Source organism: Hyalella azteca, unplaced genomic scaffold (genome assembly GCF_000764305.2).
Source record: "Hyalella azteca isolate HAZT.00-mixed unplaced genomic scaffold, Hazt_2.0.2 contig4664, whole genome shotgun sequence".
NCBI lineage: Eukaryota > Metazoa > Arthropoda > Malacostraca > Amphipoda > Hyalellidae > Hyalella > Hyalella azteca.
In genome coordinates, this window is record NW_025934876.1 from 426,791 (window position 1) to 450,835 (window position 24,045).

At 38.0% G+C, this 24,045-nt stretch overlaps 2 protein-coding genes across 2 annotated transcripts; one reads left to right on the forward strand and one right to left on the reverse strand.

The window, feature by feature from the left end:
• Positions 1–1,697: 1,697 nt before the first annotated feature.
• LOC108664932 lies at positions 1,698–4,047 on the forward strand. Its single transcript, XM_018151631.2, has 4 exons — positions 1,698–1,778; positions 2,181–2,255; positions 2,879–3,025; positions 3,476–4,047. The coding sequence occupies exons 2-4, from the start codon at positions 2,193–2,195 to the stop codon at positions 3,869–3,871; spliced, it is 606 nt and encodes a 201-aa protein (XP_018007120.1). The 5' UTR covers positions 1,698–1,778; positions 2,181–2,192; the 3' UTR covers positions 3,872–4,047.
• A 736-nt stretch (positions 4,048–4,783) lies between these two features.
• LOC108664931 (E3 ubiquitin-protein ligase NRDP1) lies at positions 4,784–22,816 on the reverse strand. The gene is made up of 7 exons (XM_018151630.2): positions 22,476–22,816; positions 11,583–11,725; positions 11,076–11,232; positions 9,694–9,825; positions 9,290–9,445; positions 8,891–9,010; positions 4,784–8,393 (listed from the first exon to the last, which is right to left on the reverse strand). Exons 1-7 carry the CDS (start codon positions 22,563–22,565, stop codon positions 8,244–8,246), a joined length of 948 nt encoding a protein of 315 aa, XP_018007119.1. The 5' UTR covers positions 22,566–22,816; the 3' UTR covers positions 4,784–8,243.
• Positions 22,817–24,045: the final 1,229 nt, after the last annotated feature.

The window sequence follows — 24,045 nt, forward strand, 5'->3', positions numbered from 1 at the left end:
CTGGTCTACTTATAGGACTCAAAAATGAACTTGAGGGAGAGTAAAAAAAAAACTCTCTGCTTTGTCACTATAGGGTAAACGCGGTATATTCCGACATCGTAGGTAATTCTGTCACCTCTCCAGCTTTTCCTTTATATTAAGCTTTGTTTAAGTTCCATGCGTTCATTGATGGTTGAAATGGTGACATCATACATTTGCGTGTCGAAATACTGCAAAAACACTAGGTCTTGGCCATCTAGTGGGAAATTGCCACACAAAGTGACGGAATATAGGGATTTGGTAGGTTTCCATTCTAAAGGCTTTTTAATAAATATGGCAACATTTTGTGACGTTTCATCGTATGATCGTTGCTGACGCGTAGTAAAGTGTTTTGAGAGTCATGTGAAGGCAACAGAACTTACGTAATGAATACAGTTTTTTTTATAGTTTTTCATTTCTCGATGTGTCCTTAATGTGTCGGAATATACCGCGTTTACCCTACAGTTTCTTATAAAATATTATAAAATTGGTGCATACTTCATTATAGCATCATTGCTTCCTGGCCCTGCTCTCTTCTTTGCATAGAATTTCATGCAGTCCCAGCACCGGCGCAGTTCTATGACAGTCCGCTGAGTTACAGTGCTGGGATGATCATTGTAGATTTCAGTTATGTTTTGCCATGCTTTTTTCTTGGCTTGTACAGAAACTCCTTTTCTTCGTCCAGTATTGATAACCGAAGAATTTAGTCGTACAAGTTCTTGAAGCAATATTTTTTCATTGCTTGTAAACCACTTTTTCTTCTTTACGTGCAATTTATCCATATTTTAAACATGTAAACAAGAATTAAACAAAAACTCACAGATGGAGAGTAGCTGAAACTTGTAAATATTGCCTCCTGTTCCAGAATTAATATGAACGACGGATTGGCAGTTAATTGTCCGCATTTTAGGTTCGTGTTAAAATATTTCGTATTAAATTTAATAATATATGTATAGGAATTCAACAATCTTGCTCTGTAAAACGCGAAAAATATTTTGAATAGATATATATGTTTTACGACTATCGGAATACATTTTCACATAGTCTGATACATTTACCGAGGCGAATAAGATTATTTCATCACTGCATTGAGACTTGTTAATTAGGCATAAAGAGCTCGAATTTTTTCAATAGAATATCAGGCAGATTGTTGTTCAAAGTTTCATTCTATATACTGATACGTGTCGAGTTTCTTAGATCACAGATAATAAGTTATTTTCGGTTCACAATACAACTTAAGAATTAACCTTATAGGTGCAATGTGCCAGTTTGGTAACCAAAACTATTCCAGTTTCATACTTCCAGTATAAAGGAGTATAGCCCCTTTTTGATCATGACCTAAAAAACCTTTGGAAACGAAGTTCAATCAGTTTGTCAAGGAATAGAAGTCTATAAAATGCTGACTCATGAATTATTGACACCTAAGATAGCCCAGTAGTGATGATAACACAATGCAGTGGCAGTTTGAGTTAAGGCCTAAACTGTGGCAATGCTCTGTCCATTATCCAATGAAGAGAGAAAGCGACGACATAAAAAAAACTTTTGTGTAATACTGAAGCTCGGCATTGCATCGTTTCTGCATCGTAAGCTCAAACCATGAATAGATTTTACAGCTGTCGAATATAAGATGATCAATGAGATTCGGATAGTAATGAAAAGACCAGGTGCAGCACAGGCCGGTGTACACATGAGGCAGCGTCTATAAAACGACTACGGCAGAACTTCCAGCCACACTCATTCGGTGCAGGCAAGATACCCAGGTAAGAACCGTCCCAGCTCCCTGCTCGAGATTTTAGTAGTCCAGTCACTCAGTAACGTAAATTCATTAATTAAATGAAAGAACGATACCACCTGACTTCATGGTAAAAAATGAGATAACATATTTGCGATGACATGGAATATGGATAGTAATTAAAAAAAACATATATTTCAATATTTGATAAGATGGAAAGTATAGCGTTGGGAACTAAAATTTCTGTTCGCGTGTCTTGATCGTCCGAAAACATAGTTTATTTTCATAGGTGAGAATGTTATATTATCTCTATGGGTCATTAAATTGGGTAAAATGCTAGGTAAATTATAAAGCATGGAAATTTTTGGACATTGAATGGCAGTCGTCTCAGCCCCGATATGTATGAGTGACAACTATCATTTCCTTGCAGCGAGTCGCAGTCATGTTTCGTGTTTTCATCATCGCTGCCTTGGTCGCTGCAGCCTCGGCTGCTGGCAAATGCAAGGTGAGCCATTAGAATATATGTTCAGACTTGAAATGCCTAGCACCATATCGAACCCGGTAGAAGTCTAGTAGCTATTTCAAACTATCGTCAGTCATGAAAAGGTCCGGTCAAATGACACGATTTTAGATCTTCTATGAACAAGGCACGAAAAGGAAAAGAATCGGCGACAGGCCACATCAGGCCTCCACTTCAGCGCCGAGATCACTATCATACTATGTTATGTTAAATTATTAGTTATGGCTGTTCCACTTCAACAATTATATAGGCAATCAAAAGACTGTATTTTTTGGATGTAAAGGATTTTTGAACGAAATTTGTTACATAATTTTGAATTATCAAATTAGAATAAATATTGCAGAAAACCCTCATTCGAGAAGTTAAAATTGTTTCCAGAGCGACAATTTTAAATTTTTACGGTTTTCAGGGCCACATGAACTGACGAAACATTATTCCAAATTATCTTTTAAAAAGTTCAGCAAATTAAATTTCAAGGTTGAATGCTATAGGAACATTAAGGTCGTTTCATAGTTGCAGCAGGTCTAAGGAATTTTTCGGTGTGTCTATCATCTACCATTACCAACGTATTGTTCAACATGACATAAAGGCTGGATTTAACTGCGCAGGATCTGAAGGTGACACTCGGCTTGCCCGGGTCTGATGCCAACACGACCATCAACTATTCCGTCTGCCCCGAGGCGAACGTCATCACCTCTCAGGTGGTCGGCAACGAATACTTCCAGGGCGCGACCTCGTACGAGGACTACGATACGGTGAGTACCTCGTATCGGTCTCGCTTGCCAGCAATCAAAGGCCTAGGAAAATCCAAAGTCCATTTATTTGGTGTATGGAGCCAAATCTAGATATTTAAAGCTATTAAGTTATCTAGTCCTACACATTTAAGTAAGTCTGACATATCATGGATGTTTACAGTCATTTTGCAGACATGAAAAATATATCTGAAAATGTAGCCTATATGATACAACAAATATTTGTTTTTCATTCATCTCCAAATACAAACAACAATTCCAAACAATATCCAGGGTGTGGATTTGAAAATTTAATTTCTTGCTTACTAAACTTAGTTTGGGCTTGGTATTTCGTATGGGAAATTCAGAAACCACCATGACTAACACGTAAACCTTAAGACAATAAAATCGCAGCTTCATTTGCACTCACATCCCGCCTGTGAAGGCAAATAACCTCATCGCCTGCATCCTCAGGGTTACGGTGCGACCCGTGACGCTGAGAAGGAGGAGTGTTTGGTGCAGAAGCTGACTGTGTCGTCCCTGAAGGAACAAGCTGCTGAATTAGCAAAGCAGTCCAAGCAGAATGTCAAGACAACCGGTAATGTCAGCCTCATCAAGGTCCCCGAGGATGAGCCCGAGTCTGAATTCGGCAAACGCATTGCCAATTTCTGCGGCAACTACCCAGTCTACAAAGTTGGTACTGACAACGAAGAGACACGCGTGGCTCCTTTCGAACAGGAGAACAGGCAAGTCACTTACACCTTCACCAAGTGCTTCATCCTGAGGTGCTTCTTTTACTACACTTGCTATACTACCACCCTCACCATCCCCACTGGTACAACCGTCACCTTCTTCTGGTTCTTCGGATAAACGGCAACGAACTACGTTGTTCTTATGATATCAAATCTTCATTCTTGTAAATGCCATCACTGTCACGTGGATTGAAGGAATCATAAGACATGAACGGCCTACTCGACGACTTCTCTTATTGCTAATATATCGGTCTCAATGATGTCTACACATCCAATAAAATACAGCACAGACAACAGCATATCATTTCTTCCCGGAATTTCAAGATATATTTATGCCAGTATGCGCACAGCTAAACTGGCATAAACACAGCTAAAATATGATCAGACAAACTGAAATCGGGAGTACGTATGGGCTGAATCTAAAATTTCATTCATTGACGAACAGGAATTTTTCATGTTCATTTTTTGGCTGAGCAAACAGATACTATACATAAAACGATCTTCGGATCTTAGTTAGTTAGTCTAATGAGAAACTGAGATGATCCGAAAATTCTACCTAATTAGTTTCATTTGAAGAGGCTTCAGGCTCTTTCACGAGATCAAAGTATGATGAATGGGCCAGGCGTAGGAAAATCTAAAAACCTGTCTCGCGAAATGCGGACAGAAAATCGAGTTCATCAATGCTGATGCTGACAGTTATAGTCACGTAGGCTGGCAGGAGTGAAAACTAAGCCCAGGGTTTCGTTCAATAGCGCACCGGTTCATGGAAATATTCGCGAAGAGTTCACAAACAATAATAGAATTCTTTTGACGAGCGATCGATCCGAGGACACCTTTCAGGCGGCCAACATCATGTCAGTATATGTTAATTATAGATTTGTTCTCCGAGTTATGGTAAGGATTGAGGCACTCGATGTTATCATGAGCCACTCATTGATGATGACGATGTTCATCTTACACTAACATCTACAACGCTAGCTCAACTCAACATCAAAAAAAGTCCAAATCAAAGGCAAGGCAATGAAAACTGTTGAAATAACTTGCATTTTTCTTCTATAAAAACGGAGATCCATAAATGATTGTGAACAATAAAAAATGAAAATAGAGTAAAGAAAATAAAAAATTAAGAAATATCGAAGTTGATATAACTAAATAATCTTAAATACTCTTCAAAGAAGGCTTATCATATTCGACTATAGACGAAGGAAGGCGTAAGCGCGACCACATACATTATTCCCTGCAACATTGCACTTCCTATAGAAAATCAAAAGATGATACAATTAGCGAACGAAGTATAATGGCTTCCATAAAAATCGAAGCTTAGAAGAAGCACGGCAACACCAGCCGACATTACGCTTCGACCACACGGGAACAATCCTCCAGGAAAGAATTTTATTCCATTTGTTCAGAAACGATTTGTTTATGGCGCTACATTTAAATAGATTTCGCTGCACAGTGGACATCTCTCGCACATAATTCAAGGAGTCTTATTTGATAAGGAAGTGTCCGACTTATTATCTATAGTAAAGTGGATATTATCTTCAAAACTATTCAGTCAGTAACTCAAGGCTTAACGGGAAAATTTTCACATTAAAATTTTTGTTATTACCTGCCGACCTTTTATTTCATTAAGATAATATCAATTCGTCCAAGAGACTAGGTTTTTATGCAATTGAACAAAAAATATTACTAACTGAGATTTTTATCTGTTAAAAACGAATTGACGAACATCCGCTGGACTCCTACAATTTCATTAAGAAGCATGAAGGTGCGCCTCAAAAGCGGCGAGGAATTACGACCTTCCTTCGCTCTAAGGGAGAAAGTTTGCTCGACTAGCAACTTGATAATCATGAGATGGCGATAAGAACAATTGGTGATGGCAGAGAAAAACTAGTGATAAAACATATGAGCTGTAGTTGAAACCTGGGTGGGGGTAAAATAAACTGTGTAAATGGACACATGTAAGAGAGATCGTCAATCCTTAATATAGTTGTAGGAAATATACATGATATAACATTAGTGATCATAAAACATACAATTACCGGAAACAATACATGCGGCAATTATTTTCATTACATGACCTATTAAGTTAGGATCAACTCAGCTAGCCGTCCTGTAATCGCTTAAAAATACTTCTAACGCGCAAATATCGTAGCTTATCTTCAAAGTTTGCTAGCTATTGCTTAGCGAGTGAAGAGGAGCGCGCAGGGATGCTCCGCTCTGCGATCTCTTCCTGCAACTTCCATAAGCAGAAACGGCGTCTCTCGCTCCACTTAATTAACAGATTTAAAGCCTGGCGAGTTAGAGAGTATAATAAGACACTGAAAGAAGCATCTTAAATACAAAAGAAAATATAGCAAATTCAACAAATAACGCTTAGCTAAATAGTAACCTACGACGTAAAACCTGCAAATGTAGCGAGGAGGCAAACTAAATAGTCTTCTCAAACACCCAGAAATCAAAAGAAGAAATACAGCAATAAGAAGACATAATAATTTGAGACTCTAAAGTGAGCTTCCATATCTCAGGACACAGTAACAAGTGGGATCTTGAAGTGAGCAAGAAATTCCTCAATCAAGTTTATTTACCTAATAAATGAGACTTCTTCAGGACTTAATTTAAGTCAAGAAAATTAAAGGAATTTATTAAATTGTGATGAGAAAATCGGCCAAGTATCAAAAAGTGTATGTAAATTCAAGGATGCTTCCAATGTCATTAAGAGATGGTTTTTCTAAGAGCATTTACAGCACGCCATTTACACAGGCACCGTACAGTTCTCGTATTCAGGTTATCTAGGCCAGTGACATGTTTCAAGAAGTTATTTGTATATGTATAAACGTTCTAGTACATTAATTAGCTTAATAATTGAAAATTGTAAGAAATATCTCTAAACACACATACTCAACCCAAAGCTATTGTCATATACAGAAAAATTACAAAGGTTTAAATATATTTCAGCAATCAACATTTAATGCAGCAATCGAGAGCGCTTCCTTGCGAGTGGCCGCTTCTAATTATTGGTTACAAAAAGATATAGACATAAAATAGTTTTCAAGGATCCTGCATTTGAGATTAAACAAAAAACATGTAAAGCTTGTACAACTATTTAGCGCAATAAACTAAAAACAATAACTTGCATGGCAAGCCAATATGAACTTTATTTAGTAAAATACGTAGCATTCAATTAGTTAACTCGAATCCTCATTCAGCATCCAGTTAATTCACTAGCTGGTTTTTGGTCACATTCAATCCTTGCGGAAGCATTTCCTTCAAAACACGGAACAACGAGGCACGTTTTAGCCTCCAACGCAATTATCCATACTAATGTTAGCTAACACTAACCTAATGATAAAGTTATTTTTATAATAAGTTATTCAAAATGCAACTCATTTAACGAAACATTTAAACTGCATAAAAGTTACTCAGGAATAAAATTTCAAAGTTGATGCAAATAATGATCACATTATCCTCATATATCACCTGACCATCAAATATCACATAATCATCACGAAAACTGCAAGACGCCAATTCACTTGGAAACGGCCGGATATTCATTTCAATTTCACCACGAAGAGAGATGGAACAATTCCGAACTTGAAGTCAAAAGTGGTAATAGTTTTCGATAACAAAAATAACCTATCCTTGTGCATTAAAGTCTCAGGAGATGCAAAAAGTCATACCGGTATATTATTTAATTTCAAAAGACTGACCTAAGAAACGCGACAAAATTTAAATGCTCATAACTTTTCTTCATTTAATGCTGCTCTGGCGATGAACACTTAGGTCCGACTGGCAAATTTAAAATTGCCAGGATAAAGTGGACTCTCCGTTCGTAACGAGGGCACTGCTGGAAATTTTTATTGAGGAGTGATTGTCATCAGGTCCGTGGCCATCGTATAGAACTAAACGCAGGTTCATGCATTTCTATCAGGACTAAGGTGCCGCGCTACAAGTATTAATGAAATAAATTCAACCCCAGTCATTTTCAGAACAGAATAATTACCATTTAAATGGCGACTTAAATGTATATACAGATCTAACTCAAATAATGGACAATTACTCTAGAAAAAAACAGTCAGTGTGCGCAGATAAATTGCAAATTCAACTAGAAAACAAAAAACTAATTCAAGCTCAAAGCACAGATCGCTGTTTAAAGGAATCTACATGGTAATCCTACCGTGCATTAAAATAATTTATCAATCCGAAGTACAACTTTCAACGGGATAAAATCGAGGAATCGCATCATTGCAGTCCAATCGAAATGCTACCAAGTCATCGGAAAAGCACAGTAAGGCAAAATTTCCTTATTTTTGTCCATACGACCACTCCCATTTTCCTCTACTAACTGAAGGTACTTGTGCAGGTTTTCTACCATCATTATAGTACTACACGCTCCCTAGCTTATGAAATAGCTACCACTTGCCTATAGATAACATCTATCAGTAATGAGAGACAACTAGAGAAGACTGGACGCTTAGGCTAAGTTTTCTTCAATCTATTCCGTGCGCAAATATCATGACGAGGCCGGGCTCGAGGAGCATGTCGTCGTTCATGTGACGGTTATCACACGCCATCACCACAACTGCTTGCTTGCCGGGCACACGACGACACACGTAGCTTTCGTACTGCCGTCTGTTGATCTGTTGACAGAGAGAACAATTAGTGTGTGTAGTGCAGTGAAAAAGTGGACGAATGTGGCTAGCGGCGTCTGTTGATCTGTTGACAGAGAAGAAAATTAGTGTGGGTAGTGCAGAGAACAGGTGGAAGAATGTGGCTGGTAGCGTCTGTTGATCTGTTGACAGAAAGGACAGTTAGTGCGCTGTGTAATGCATTGAACAGGTGGACGAATGTGGCTAGTAGCGTCTGTTGATCTGTTGACAGAAAGGACAGTTAGTGCGCTGTGTAATGCATTGAACAGGTGGACGAATGTGGCTAGTAGCGTCTGTTGATCTGTTGACAGAAAGGACAGTTAGTGCGCTGTGTAATGCATTGAACAGGTGGACGAATGTGGCTAGTAGCGTCTGTTGATCTGTTGACAGAAAGGACAGTTAGTGCGCTGTGTAATGCATTGAACAGGTGGACGAATGTGGCTAGTAGCGTNGTCTCGAGGGTGGAGAGGCCAGGAGGCATCACTCACTTGTCTGGTCTCGAGGGTGGAGAGGCCAGGAGGCCACCGCCGCTCGTGCGCGTTGTCCATGAGTTGGTCGATGATGTGGGGAGGCGCGCCACTCTCGCTCAGCGAGCGCCGTATCACGGCCTTGAATGATTATCATTGATTAAAATTATTAAATTAATAAAAATTTATTGATTAAGAAAGATACATTTCAGACTCTACAACGAAAACTGAACAACTTTCCAGGGACTTAATTTGCGATGCCTGCCCGCCTCATTCCTGACCAATCTACATGAGTCTTACAGTTTGCCATAACTTCAGTCGCGGATCGAATTTATTATTCACGACGATACACAATTTTTCAACGCATTAGAAGAGTTTTCTACCGTAAATATGCAAGGTTTTAAGCACCGATGGCCCCACCTGCAGCACAGCGTCGGGCGTCGAGATCATGCCACCCCAGCGTGTGACGCGCGCCCTGGCGAGGGAGGCCGACCACCGCGCCACCTCGTCCTCCTCCATCTGGTCCGCGATGGCCCGCATCGCAGGGTTGCTGATGCGCATCGCGCGCATGAAGTCCTGCACAACAGCCACACTCATTCCTGACAAACTCTCGTGAAATTCACCTATTAGTTAATGAATCTGCGTTACAGAAATAGAAGCAAGTAGCGCTGTAATTGATTCACTTTATAACAGTTATAGAACTACCGTATATGTGGCTGCCAGTCTGGCATGAATACAATGCCAACAAATCAAAACATATTTGTCCCAAGACCATTTAGTGTAAAAATCATACACGAGTTCCCAAATTGATGTAGCGGCTCTACCTTGAGTAGCTGAATTTCCCTCTTCTGTTCAGTGAGGGAGAACTTGCTCTCTGCCAACTCCTGCTGCAGCTCGACGATCTTGCCGCTCTGGTTCTGGATGAGCACGCGCAGCTCGCGCACGCAGTTGTGCTCCTGCAACAACCCAAGCAATAATTGTCTTGTTTACTGGAGATACGAGCTGTACAAGGGGCGCAATAATTGTTTTGTTTACTGGAGGTATGAGCTATACAAGGGGCGCAATAATTGTCTTGTTTACTGGAGGTATGAGCTATACAAGGAGCGCAATAATTGTCTTGTTTACTGGAGATATGAGCTGTACAAGGGGCGCAATAATTGTTTTGTTTACTGGAGATACGGGCTATACAAGGGGCGCAATAATTGTCTTGTTTACTGGAGGTATGAGCTATACAAGGAGCGCAATAATTGTCTTGTTTACTGGAGATACGGGCTATACAAGGGGCGCAATAATTGTCTTGTTTACTGGAGATATGAGCTGTACAAGGGGCGCAATAATTGTCTTGTTTACTGGAGGTACGGGCTGTACAAGGGGCGCAATAATTGTTTTGTTTACTGGAGATACGGGCTATACAAGGAGCGCAATAATTGTCTTGTTTACTGGAGGTACGGGCTATACAAGGGGCGCAATAATTGTCTTGTTTACTGGAGATACGGGCTATACAAGGGGCGCAATAATTGTCTTGTTTACTGGAGGCACGAGCTATACAAGGAGCGCAATAATTGTCTTGTTTACTGGAGATATGAGCTGTACAAGGGGCGCAATAATTGTTTTGTTTACTGGAGGTACGGGCTATACAAGGGGCGCAATAATTGTCTTGTTTACTGGAGGTACGGGCTATACAAGGGGCGCAATAATTGTCTTGTTTACTGGAGGTATGAGCTGTACAAGGGGCGTAATAATTGTCTTGTTTTCTGGAGATACGGGCTATATATATATACAAGGGGCACATATCATAACTTGACATTGGCTCTAACTCAATGACGGGAGAATGACATTAAATTGATAACGAGAAAATAAAAATAAACTCAATGAAACTCAGGTATTTTTAGGTTAGTTTCCTGAAGCCGGAGATGTCTAAAAAACGACTAGAATCGCTCGAACTTTTGAAGAAACTAATAAGAACTACATTAATACATAAATTATAGGCTCATAGCACAGCATAGTTTATCGGCGCTGAAGAGTAGGCCTGGTGTGGCCTGTCATTCATGAACAAATGGCTGTGTGGTTCATGAACAAATGGCTTTCTATAGGCGTTGGGTATTACAGTTAATCATTGAACACTCGTCTAAACGAATAAAAATTTAAGTAGACGAAAGGATGAAAATGAAGACATGAAGTTTAATTTCAAGATAATACTACATACCTTGAGTTCATCCTTGGGCACGACAAGACCACAGCCAGCTTCACAAGGGATGGGCCTCTTAGGGTTGTGCTCACACTCCTCCAGATGCGGACCCAGCATCTCGAGCTTGACGACAGCGTTGCAGCCATGCTCCCTGTTGCTGCAAGCGATCTGCAGTCTGCAAACGTCAACGCTAACAGTGAAACTACCGAAAAAATATAATCGAAACACTAGGCAGGACGAGACTACATTCAAATCGCTCTGAAACTAATTGCATACTGAATTTTTTAGCTAAGAAGTATAAGTTCTTGATCCTTACTATTAAGAAGAAGAATCAGTACTAAGAAAATGCCTATGCATAGCCTGAATTGCGGTAATGTGCCGACATTGTAGATACTCCGAAGCTTAAGTCTTACTATAGGTAGGTACTTTCAAAGGACACAATTTAGAGAAGCTGCATCTACATGTGATAATAATACTCAAATGTTATACAAGTAAACTGGACACATGAGCGCAGGTGCGACCCACTTGGCAAGGAGAGTGCGGAGGATGCGTGGCACAGGCTTGAGCTGCGAGGTGGTGATAGACTGGCGGTCCACAGGGCAAGTTTGCTGGCGTCCGAGCCACTCGTTGATGCAGCCGCTGCAGAACGCGTGCTCGCACGCGGGTGCCTGCAATATTACAACAGCGTTTCAGGTTACTGGGGAATAATGAAAAAGATTTGCCTGTTATTCTAGTTTCTGGTAATTTTCTATGAAAAACATATGGTAAAAGATGGAAAGCCCCCCAAAAAAGTCATGTAAAATTTACCATTTCTTCTGATATGGCGAACTTACTCCAACAATGTTTCGGAGACCGAGGCGCCGCAGCTCAATCATGAGTTCAAGAATTTACAGTACTACACAAATACAATCAAGAAAATTAACTAATTGTACGGTACATTTCATACTAAATTGAATGATGTTCAAACTTTTAACACTTTATCTATTGATGCATTAACCGTCATCAATGCTACTCATATCTAATGGCCTGGACTCGAGTTGTTTGTTTACACGAATGGCCCTCAGCAAACAAAGGGTTAATACTCACACAGTGATTATAAAATTTGTTTCCCCTCCTACGACATGAATTTCGAATTTTAATTCATTCATAATATAATTCATCTGAATGGATTTACATAGGAATGAGTGTTTAGTACAAAAGTTTTTGTTTAAGAGATATTCCGATTCTGTTGCTGCTGTTGATGGTAGGAAAAACTAATTTAGTGCTTGACCCTAATTTCAGAGCTAGTTTGAAAAAATGTGCAGAGAATTTCAAACCTTGCTTAAAAAATATTTTCTGAATATAAACTCGACTTGCATGTTCACTGGTAAAACTTTCAAAAATGATTCCATCTTCAGGCATAAGAATGTTATTCCTGCCCTCATGCAATCGTACATGGTTTATAAATGCAGTTGTGCTTGATGTGCATCAGAGTATGTTGGAAATTGTCTCATAGCTTTTACATCAGGGTTAAGAAACACCGCAACAGGAATGGAAAGTTCTGAATTTCCACTTGCTCACCCATACTTCTGTGTTGTGTGCATTAATGGTCGCTCAATCTGGCGCCTGAGTTTCAATGATGAAGAATTAGGTATGTAATTGCTGCATATTTCAGATGGAAATCTTGCCTTTATAATGCTGAAGAGGGCTGCAGAGAATTAGCTACATTTTACAGTATAATTATTCAGTACCAACTATATGAAGCTGCACTTTGAATTAGCTGCAATTGAACTTCTATAGATGCACTTTATTTAGTTGCATTTTAAGTGCATCATTTAGTTTAGTGTCACTTCATTTAGTTGCCTGTCAAGTGCATAATAATCCTATGCATACAATTAATCGTCCTTGTTTCTCTTGGTGTAATGTTTATGTTGAGTCAGAATAAATGATACCTAAATCTTGCAAGTCTCAATGTTAAGCAATATAGAGATTCAATGGTTTCACCTGATTATTTGCCAACTCTTCACAGGCCTGCTTCAAATATATTAATGCCTGCTTCCATCTACAGCTCTGCTTGCTAATCCCATCCCTGTGCTCCATTTTGGTGAGTGCAGTTCATCTTATTTTATTACCTATGTCACCATTTGTGTGTTTTTTTTATGTTGTTGAGATCTTAATAAATGATTCTTGTCATTCATGCATGTTTATAAATAATGCTAGGTATTTGTTACCTGATCCCATGTTTGTCTGGTTTTTCATCATTACTATCTTCATTTTGCTTGCTTATGCCATGATGTGTCCACCCTTGAATAACTTTATAGTCAAATGAGGTAAGACAGGATCGCAGCCTTCATGGGGTAAGAAAGGACCGACCCACTGCATGCATTCTAATTGTACGGTACGGTACCTACTGAATTTAATTTGACAAAAGAATATGTTAGAGCAATCATTGCCTGTCATTTCAGTGTTTGTTTCAACCCTCTTCTGCAAATAATTAATTTTTGGTTAATTTTCAAAGAAAACCTAAGTAAAGAAGGGTCACAAAATAGTTAACCCTGTTTGGGAAATAAGCTGTGTCTGATTACAAAAAATTTTTTGGCCAGGTTTGTGGATGTAGGCAAGTAACCTCAAGTAACAAGCAACTTTCGAGACATACTAGCCATTCCTACCTGCTACCATCACTACCTGACAACTATTCTAAAATGGGGTAAAAAAAGACCGGACATGGGGTAAGACAGGACCACTAAATGATCCTGTTTTACCCCACAAGTGGTCCTATCTTACCCCACAAATGGTCCTGTCCTACCCCACAATTGCCACAAGCAGTCCTCTTTTATCCCATAGTTTATCAAAATATAGCCTTTAAATTAATATATTATTGTGCATAAGTATACATAGAGTATTTTGGTCAAAATTTTCATCTTTTGCTTAAAATAACCATTCTAACTTGTTAGCTTTTTTTATTAGATAAATTTAGCATACTATTGTGAATTGCATCATGGGGATGGAGAAAATAGGGATGTCTCTTCCCATTATAGTGAGCTGCAGAACAATGTGCAAGAGTGGTTAGGGGAAAAATCATTGTGTGAAACATAAAAAATAATTATTTCAATTTTGTGAGAGGGCATGGGCTATGTTTGAAGAAGTGCACCACAAATGCAGTTAGCAAGAAAATGCATGACGTCCGACTCTTAACTTAAATTTTCAGACAAGGACACTAATGGAATATACATGTAGCATTTGGCAGTGCTCTACAATGAATCAAAGCCAACCTACTATTTCTATGCTTAACAAAGTTTTCTCGTGGCAAAAACTCCAATGTGACTGATATTAGAGTTGACTTCCTGTAACACAAAACAGTACTAACAAGTGGTTGTTTAATCAAATAATGTGTTTCTAGATGGATAATATTGAATATCAGATTTATATTTTTACTAAAAACCTTGTAACATAAGAATTACCTGTTGGCCCTTTCTTACCCCAGCCTGATCCCATCTTGTACAGAAAACTGTGTTGTATGCAAAAAGTCTGAGTTGTAGCTTTGAAAGTATCTACCTCTTAGTAGAGGTAGATACTTTTCCAAAATCTCACTTTTCAAACTTTTTTCAGGGATTTTTTAGAGATAGTAAATGTATGATTTGTCAATTTGCTTTATGCTACATACAGGTCAATATGAAAAATGTTGAACTTTGCACCACTATTTTTAGTTTTGAAATATTTCAATTAGTTTAGCAGCTACATTTCTACAAAATGTTGGACTACTGTCCCTTATTACCCTGCCCATCCCTTATTAACTCATTTGATAGTACTTGAACAATTGAATTGCTGCTTCTGTAGGTTTATGGTTAATTTAAACATTCAAAAGTCTGATCACCACATCCTTGGTGCTCAGAGCACCACATCCTTGCTCCGCTGGCAGAAGATGCCAGCGGAGCACAAGATACAATCAGCGCACAAGACACTATTCATGCAAAAGACATAATCAGCCCATTAACAAAATTGGCACAACACTTGATTGGCACATAAGCAGAAAGAAAATCTCATAAGTATATTAAATTTAAAAACTAAAAGAGAAACTCGAGTGAACTTGAAGTAAAGCAAGGATAAATCCAGAGTTAAGCCAGAGTTAGGCCAAACTGATGATGGAGTGAAGACAGAGGAATATAATCCAGAGTTAAGCCAGAGTTAGGCCAAACTGATGATGGAGTGAAGACAGAGGAAAGAGTATAAAATAAGGCAATTGTATGCCAGTCACATAGGAAGGCTTCAAACAAAGACATTTAATGGCATGAATAACAGACCAAATAAAGACTCTCTAAGCTTGATAATTAAGCATTGTGGATTGACATCATTCAGTTGAGGTTGAGATGGTGCACTGCCAGCAGCAACGTCAGGGTGTTGGTACAAATCTAATTTGAAGAGTGCCAGCAAGTATACTTCTCATTTTATAATAATGGTATCCAGTTGTCTGTTTGTTAATATTTACATGCAAAAATAATTGATCATTTTGGTCCAAGCATGAACATAAGTCCTCTAAAGCACTCAATTCTATATTGTTGGTGCATTTCTATCACTGGCTTCATTCTGGGCTAGTTGGAAAAGGCCTATTTTTTCAAAACTAAAAATAGTGGCGTAAACGTCAACATTTTTCCTATCTATGTAGTATAAAGGAAGTTGAAAAATACTACATTTACTTGCTAGTATTCAACCAAGTATTAAATTAAAATAATGCGGATTTATTGTTTTGTACGAATACTTTTTTCACCCCGAAAAGCGAACATGTTGCATTGTTTTTTGTTGCATTGAGATTTAATTTCTTTTGATAGTATTTTTGAATACTATGCGTCTCTATACATAATTTAAATCACTTTTCCTGTTAAGTTTGTGTACTTACATACATTAAAATACGATTTTTCAAGTGTACGAATATTTATTTCCCCCCACTGTATGTAGCAAAAAAAATATTCGCCGTATTAAAAAATTTTACTTAAGTAAACGTTGCACCCAGGTGTTGGCTTGAAAACGTAATTGACAGAATTTGCCTATCTCATTCCAAAAAGAAATGGCAGCCATTTCTGCACAGCGGGGCTACTCAGGACACCACCCCCGGGGCTATTCGGGATACCCCCCAAAACGCATTTACGGTAGAACCTCAGTTAGCAAAGGCTCCAATTACGAAAAAAATTGATTAAAAACAAAGAATATTGATAACATTTTCCTTGCTCATTAAAAAAATTTCACTTATCGAAAAATTAGTGCATCATCAGTCATCACAAAATTGTGCATAGCATGTCATGTATAGAATTGTGCACCAGGCATCACAGAATGAAAAGTAATTGACCTAAACTATGATTTATTTCTCCAAAAGATATACACGTTGGTTGTCACTGAAACATTCCTTACTGTTTCAGGTATGTTTTTCATGATCTTTTTTACTATAGTAAATTCACTTAACCCAATTAAAATGTGAAATTACGAGCCATCCTGTAAGCTTACAGATACAAAAAAATGCTATAAGGCTGCTGATATGAAGCTTGCAGTGGACAAGGTTGTTGTAAATGCTCAATGGCATGTTCATGGATACGGTAATATCGCATCAATAATACGATAATTGCACATCAATAATACGGTAATTAATGTATATGGCAATATCATATCAATAAAGGAAAAACAAGTAAAAATCACAGAAAATGTCATTTATTCTACCTCTACATCATCTACGTACAATGAAAGAGGAGGACTTCAGAGTACTGTTAGTAATGGATGAGTACGCTCTGCATGATTCAAATGTTTTGAAATGAAGTTTTATTCCCATTGTCCCGAGTAGCCCTGACCGACGGGGCTACTCGGGACAATCTTTATTTTGCGTTTGGCACCTTATGGATAGCACATGGAATTTTTTTGACAATGCCATTCGATAGTTCTCGCAAAGAGCTATAAAATGAGCCTAAATTTGTTTATCAAATGTTTCATCGTAAGAAGTTATCAACAGTTATTAACAAAAAAAAGATCAAATCTGTCCCAAGTAGCCCCAGTTGACGGTACCGTCACACAAGGTAATAAGGGATGGTTTTGAGCCTTTTTTGTTAATAACTTCTTACCACAAAACATTTCACAAACAAGTTTGGGCTTATTTTAAAGGTCTTTGCAAGGGCAATTGCATGGCATCTCCAAAAAATTCCATAGAACAACATTTCAATGAAATGTGGGACAACTGTACCAAGTTACCCCCCCTGTCCCTTATTACCCTGTTTGGCAGTATGTTTTAAAAATTTTTTGTTATAGTGAATTCACTTGACCCAATTAAAATGATGTGGAATTACAAGCCCAGTCCTTTAAGCTTACAGATACAGAAGAAATGCTATGCAGCTGCTGATATGAAGCTTGCAGTACACAAGGTTGTTGACAATGCTCAATGGCATGTCCCTGTACAGGGTAATATCACATCAATAATACAGTAATGTATAGAAATGGTAGTAATATATCAATGAAAGAAAAACAAGTACAAATAACAGAAAATATAATTTATTCATCACCATTATCTATAAATGAAGAAGAGGACTTTGGAGTACTGTTAGTAATGGATGAGTAGTACACTCTGACTGCTTCAAATATTTTAAAATTAAGTTTTATTTCAAGTGTCTCAAATTACCACATTCCCAGGGTAATTTGAAAAGCTTTTCTTTTCATTTTGGCACCTTACAAATAGCATATGGAATTTTTTAGAGATGCCATATGATACTATCATATGGCATGGTAGTTTGTCTAAATTCATAGTGGCAAAGCAGAGAGTTCTTTAGACTCTCCCTCAAGTTCATTTTTGAGTCCTATAAGCAGGCATGGAATATATCTACTTGGCAAGCCGCAACTGAATTTTTGGAGCCGTGGTTTTATGGATTTGCCTGCCATGATTTCATTTCTTTGAGCCGTGAATTCCATATCTCAGCTAATAAAAGACATTTATGAGCTGACAGCTGCGAACTTTTTACTAAGTCCCCTGCACGTATTACCAAAAATAGCTAATTTTACCCTAAAAACAGTCAACACTAACATTTGTCTTCAATTGAGTTGCAACTGATCACGTGATAATGCAGTCTGATTACTCTGACATGACTGCAACTATGCTATCTATAAAGAAACGTTTTTGGTTGACATGTTGTTTTGTTTTGCAAGATATTTTGGTGGGATAGTTGAAAAAGTGCGGATTGCAGAGGTTGGAAATTTTATGAATAGACATTTGCAGAGTGCAAACCTCTATTTTTCAAGCTGACAAAAGTACATGACACTACAGCTGCAATATTTCAGAAAAAAATAGGACTTCTCCAGCCCTGCCTATAAGTAGACCAGTAAAGTATCCTAGAAACCAGCATTATCATACATAAGAAATTGGTTTATATCTTAGGTAAATGAGGAAATTAAAAATGACCTGATTCTAAAAAATCTCTGGTTTGTCACTATGAATTTTATTATTAGGACCAGGTAAAATTGGCCAGATTTACAGATAATTTTGTCTAATTAACAGGATGCATCTGCCTAATCTCTCCAGTCTCCACTTACTGACTTAGGTCATATACCTAATAAAGGTTACGAGTTAAGAACTGTAATATGTCCATTGTGCAGAGAGTGGATGAATATTGCAAGATCTTTTGCGACGCTTCAGTAGCAAAATTTATGCCTTCAGAAGATCTTGCCAACACATTTAGATTGAAATTCTTGCATTTAATATATTTGTCAGTTTTCGGCCAACTATTTAAAAAAAGTAAGGTTTCCGGTATGTTGGGCAGATCAGGATGCAGTAAATCTTGTCTGGAAATTGGTTGTGATGAGTTCCCGCTATGAAAATGTAAACAAAATGTAGTTGCGGTCACATAAGAGCGGTCAGACTGCATCATCACATGTTCAGTTGACACTTGCTGTACAATCGGACTGTTTTTATGGTAAAATTAGTTATTTGGGGTAACATGTGCATGCAACCTTATAAATGAGTTTGTGGCTCGTAAATAGTTTTTCATTACTCAGCGTAAATGGCTTTTCATTAAAAATTACCCAGCAACGCATCTTGAAAATGGTTGGTGACGCTTTGGGCTTGAAAACCCATACCGGCAACCGGGGCTACTCGGGACTGGCGGGGCTACTCGGGACGCACCTCTGACATGGCGTAAAACTGTTATAGTAGCAAAACTAATTGGAACATTGCAAAACTAAATATAGTGGCGTAAACATCAACATTTTTCCTATCTATGTAGTATAAAGGAAGGTAAAAAATCCTACATTTACTAGCTTTAAAAAATTCCTGAATAAAATGGTGAAAAACGCTATTTTGAAAAGTTACTTCTGCTAAGGTCTGTAGCAAAAAAAAATATTCACTGTATTAAAAAATTTTACTTACATAAAAGTTGCACCCAGGTGTCGGCTTGAAAACGGAAATTGACAGATTTTGCCTATCTCATTCCAAAAAAAAAATGGCGGCCATTTCCGCACGGCGGGGCTACTTGGGCCACCCCCCCGGGGCTATTCGGGACACCCCCACAAACAAATTTACAGTAGAACCGTAAAATGGGGTAACTTAGACCACTTTTTTTATAAATGATGCCATATTTTTACTAGCTAAATTAAACTTGAATTGAACATGCAAAATACGGGTCTATACTCTAGCTTCACTCACCATAAATTGCTGGCTCCTGTCTCTCATAGTCTTTATGTAATTTCAAAAAAAGTGATGGTCTTTGTTACCCCAGCTCTTGGGGTAACTTAGACCAGGTGGTAAAATCAATTATATTTTTTGGTAAAATAACTCCAAATAACTCCAGGTTTTGGTGCATTGTAGTAGAACTCTTCTAGTAAATATTGACTGGCTTGGAAATTAATTTAAAATTACCATATATAAGACTCTGTAGAGTCTGAAACATAAAGAAAAAACATAAATAGGCTGTCAAACATAAAATATGTTATATATGGTAGTTTTATATTAACTTCCAAGCCGGTCTATGTTACCCCGTCAGGGCTGACATTAGGTGGTCTAAGTTACCCCATTTGGGGGCGGCGCCCCCCATTTTCAAACTATGACACTTTCCTCAAGTTTGTCTTTTGCATATGTAACTAGAAGAGTTCTACTACAATGCATCAAAACCTGGAGTTATTTTACCTAAAAATAAAAAAATTGGAGGGGGTACTCTGACAGGCTTTGAATAATAGCTCTTTTTCATGGGTTACATTTTTAATTTTTTAACCTATTAGATATGCAAACTTTTTAAATCTTTCTATTGTGTTACGTAGCCTCAGTATTAGGCCTTTGATGGCCATTGACAAAATTTTTCTATGTTGAATCATTTTTGAGTTTTGGCGGTTTTTGTTAAAAAATGAAAAGTGGTCAAAGTTACCCCACCGGTCAAAGTAGGGTAAGCGTGGTATATTCCGACATCGCGGGTAATTCCGTCACCTCTCTAGTTTTTCCTTTATATTAAGCTTTGTTTTAGTTCCATGCGTTTGTTGATGGTTGAAATGGTGACGTCATACATTTGCGCATCAAAATACTGCCAAAACACTAGGTCTTGGCCATCTAGCGGAAAATATTGAGATCCAAAGAGAGACAATGCACGCTACCCAGTGAGATCATCGAAAAATGTGTCAAATTTGACAGTTGACCTTGCTCTACCAAATAGTGAATAACTGTTTGTATAAGAAGAATATTATGGTTTGAAACTTTTAAATACGTCTGTGAATATATTAGGAATCCTTTAAGTATACTTGTATTTGCTGATTTCAAGTGGTAAATAAATTAATAGATGATTGAGTTTAGAAATGGATTTAGACACATGAAATCTAATTCCGCCACAACTTGAATTGGACACACAGATTGTTCCAAGCTGTGTACAAAAATTAAAATTTGCTTAATTAAAAGCTTAATAGTTGTTAATTAAGAGCGTAATTAAGTAGTGTTCAATATTCATTAGTGTTCTAATTCAAAGCGGTGTTGTATTCCAATACAGCTCACACAGCAAACGGAATTCGAACACGTGGATGACGGCATTACATATCAGTAGAATTTGAAGCGCGGATGGAATACGCCTTACCACGTGCCAAATATAGCCACACACAGTGACGGAACATAGGGATTTGGTAGGTTTGCATTCTAAAGGCTTTTAAATAAATATGGCAACATTTTGTGACATTTTGTCATTGCTGATGCGTAGTGCGGTGCTTTGAGAGTCACATAAAGCAAACAGAACTTGAGTAACGCATACGGTTATTTTTTAACAGTTTTTCATTTCTTGATGCGTCCTTAATGTGACGGAATATACCGCGTTTACCCTAACCCCATTTTACGGTACCAGAAAAGCCAAAATCCAAAAAATTTAGGGATACCTCCCCCTTAACTATTTTGTGACCCTTCTTTACATAAGTTTTCTTTAAAAATTAGCCAGAAATTCATTATTTGCAGATGAGGGTTGCCTCAAACACTGAAATGACAGGCAAATTCAGGATGGAATTCTAATTTCAGAGGTTCATATATTATTTCGATCCACCAAGACCACTTCTTCTATCCAACATCGTTATTTGAGGCAAAAATGAACTTCTTAAAGGCTTAAAACACGCACGCTAACTTGCTCAGTTTCTATAAAGTACCTAATCACTTGGAAGTTGTAAACCTGCACCTATCACTCAACAATTAAAATTAGACTTATAAAAAAGTATTAGTTAGTTGAAAATTTATCTCTTAAGTTGACCGCAATGAACTAAACTTCATTAAGTAATCATTAGGCAGAGTTTTTCATCATGCACACTAAACACGCAATTCAGAGTTCAGACGAGACGAACTTCATAACACGAGAGCTAACGTGCTACTGGATTGAATTGCTTCTTTCCCGCTAACGCTGATCTAAGAACGTATTCATTGCAAAAATGTGTCCGCAAGCCTACAGATAAACGACTAGTTAACTTGATTAGTCGTTGGCAACACGGGATTGGATTTCAAACCCCGCACGATTTCGGAAGCACGCTACGTAGTTTCCAATGAGCTCAGTTTATAAATTTTCATTGCAGTGGAAGGTGGTGTAACGCGGTGGTAGGGTTGGTATTTCGATACGTTTTCTTAAATTGACATGAGAATATATTACCTATACAGAATTCCACACTGCGAGGCAATGATTGCACCTACTAACATATTTTCTTGTGAAATTGAATTCAGTGCAATTAGAATGCATGCCATGGGCTGGTCCTTTCTTACCCCATGAAGGCTGCAATCCTGTCTTACTCCATTTGAGTGATTTGACTAGGTATTACATGTGGTTGTGGATGTGATCATTACTCCTTGACAAGTTGACCTTAGCACTTTAATTTCAATAATCATCCCTCTTGAATTTCAATCTACAATGTAGGCAGTGGTAAATGTGCAAAACACCAATTAACGAACGTAATCAAACAAATGTATATACCTACCTGAAGAGGGTCTTCAAGGACGTCAGAACACACAGGACACAGCAATTCCTCGTCCACTTCTCCTTCAAAACGAATTCTGTCTAGTCCCATTTTCTCAAGTCTGACGAGTTTCCTCTAGTCAAATTTTTGGAAAATTTACAATAATACCACAAAATCTCATTGAATCGATACCCTTTTAAATTTACAGGATCACGATCCACGAATGACGGTGCAAGTGGAAGATGTTAGTCATAGAAGGCAACTGCGAGGTCACCCGATCACATTCGCGGAAAATGATGAAACGAACGCACAATCCGTTTTATTTTTCGGAACCGCTAGTGAAATGGCCTCACTGCTTTCAGGTTCACACCCCACAGACCGAGAGCAACACTGTAACAGCTTGAATGTCTGCTTTCCAACAACTTTTGCGTGGCGGTTACGGTTTTAAGTGCGCGTTCTTAGTGCGTAATCTAAAGAAAAACTATCAATATATTTCAAGCGTTTCATTGTATTAGTTGATCGTGACCTCTGTAAAGAAATTTTGCGTTCGGTTATTCCATCATGATCATTTATTAAGGTTGCATAAGAGCCAAAATTGTAATCGATTCTGACAGATAAATTAATCCAAATATTTTCTGTATGTTTACAGTCTCAAAAAATGTATAAAAAAATATTAAATAGCTTAATGTATATATAGATTTGTCAAAGATTCTAGAAATAATTGCAATTAGTGAATTACACAACCGAAATCGTACCTTATCTGTTACTTTTAAGCAAATTATCAACATTGTTCATTTTCCAATTCGACACGTGTGCGAGAGCGTTAGCGTGGGCTAGGTACTCCTTATGATATCTTGGTTTGGACAATAATTATGACTCGAAATATCCACATGCAAGGCTTACTACGCTATGTCTAGGATTTTATTTGCCCTTTTACTTCTTCCCGTTTTCTATTTAAACGGTAAAATTGGTGAATTCAGCCGCTTAGGCACGCTTCTTTCCCTCAATTCGTAACCAATAATTATGAAGTTAAATACACAGTTTTCAATATTCATTCTAATGTGGTGAGGATATTTTAAGTTTTTTTTATAGAATTTTGTCTAATCAAGTTTTCAATTAGGCTCGGTTAGGTTATGTTAGTTTCCATTTTTTTACAGTTATAATTGAAAACGGGAGCTTGTAAAATATAAAAACATCCCCGCCACTGCGCACTAAAACTGCAAATTTTTATCTGTGGCGTGCCGCATCGAGATGGCGTAAGCAGTGTGCCCTCCCTGAGCGCACCCACGCTAATGCGCACGCACGTTTGTCGCATTTTTGTCTGACCAGTGTACCAGTGTCTGACCAGTGAACCAGTGTCTGACCAGTGAACCAGTGTCTGNCCAGTGTACCGGTGTCTGACCAGTGTACCAGTGTCCGGCCATTGTACCAGTATCCGGCCAGTGTACCAGTGTCCGGCCAGTGTACCAGTGTACCAGTGTACAATTAACGAGCTCAGAATTTCTCACCGTCTTCCGTCCGTCATGTCTTATGATTTGACTTGACATTTAATGCTTGAATTATTAAGTTTAACCATGATTTCGCATTCACA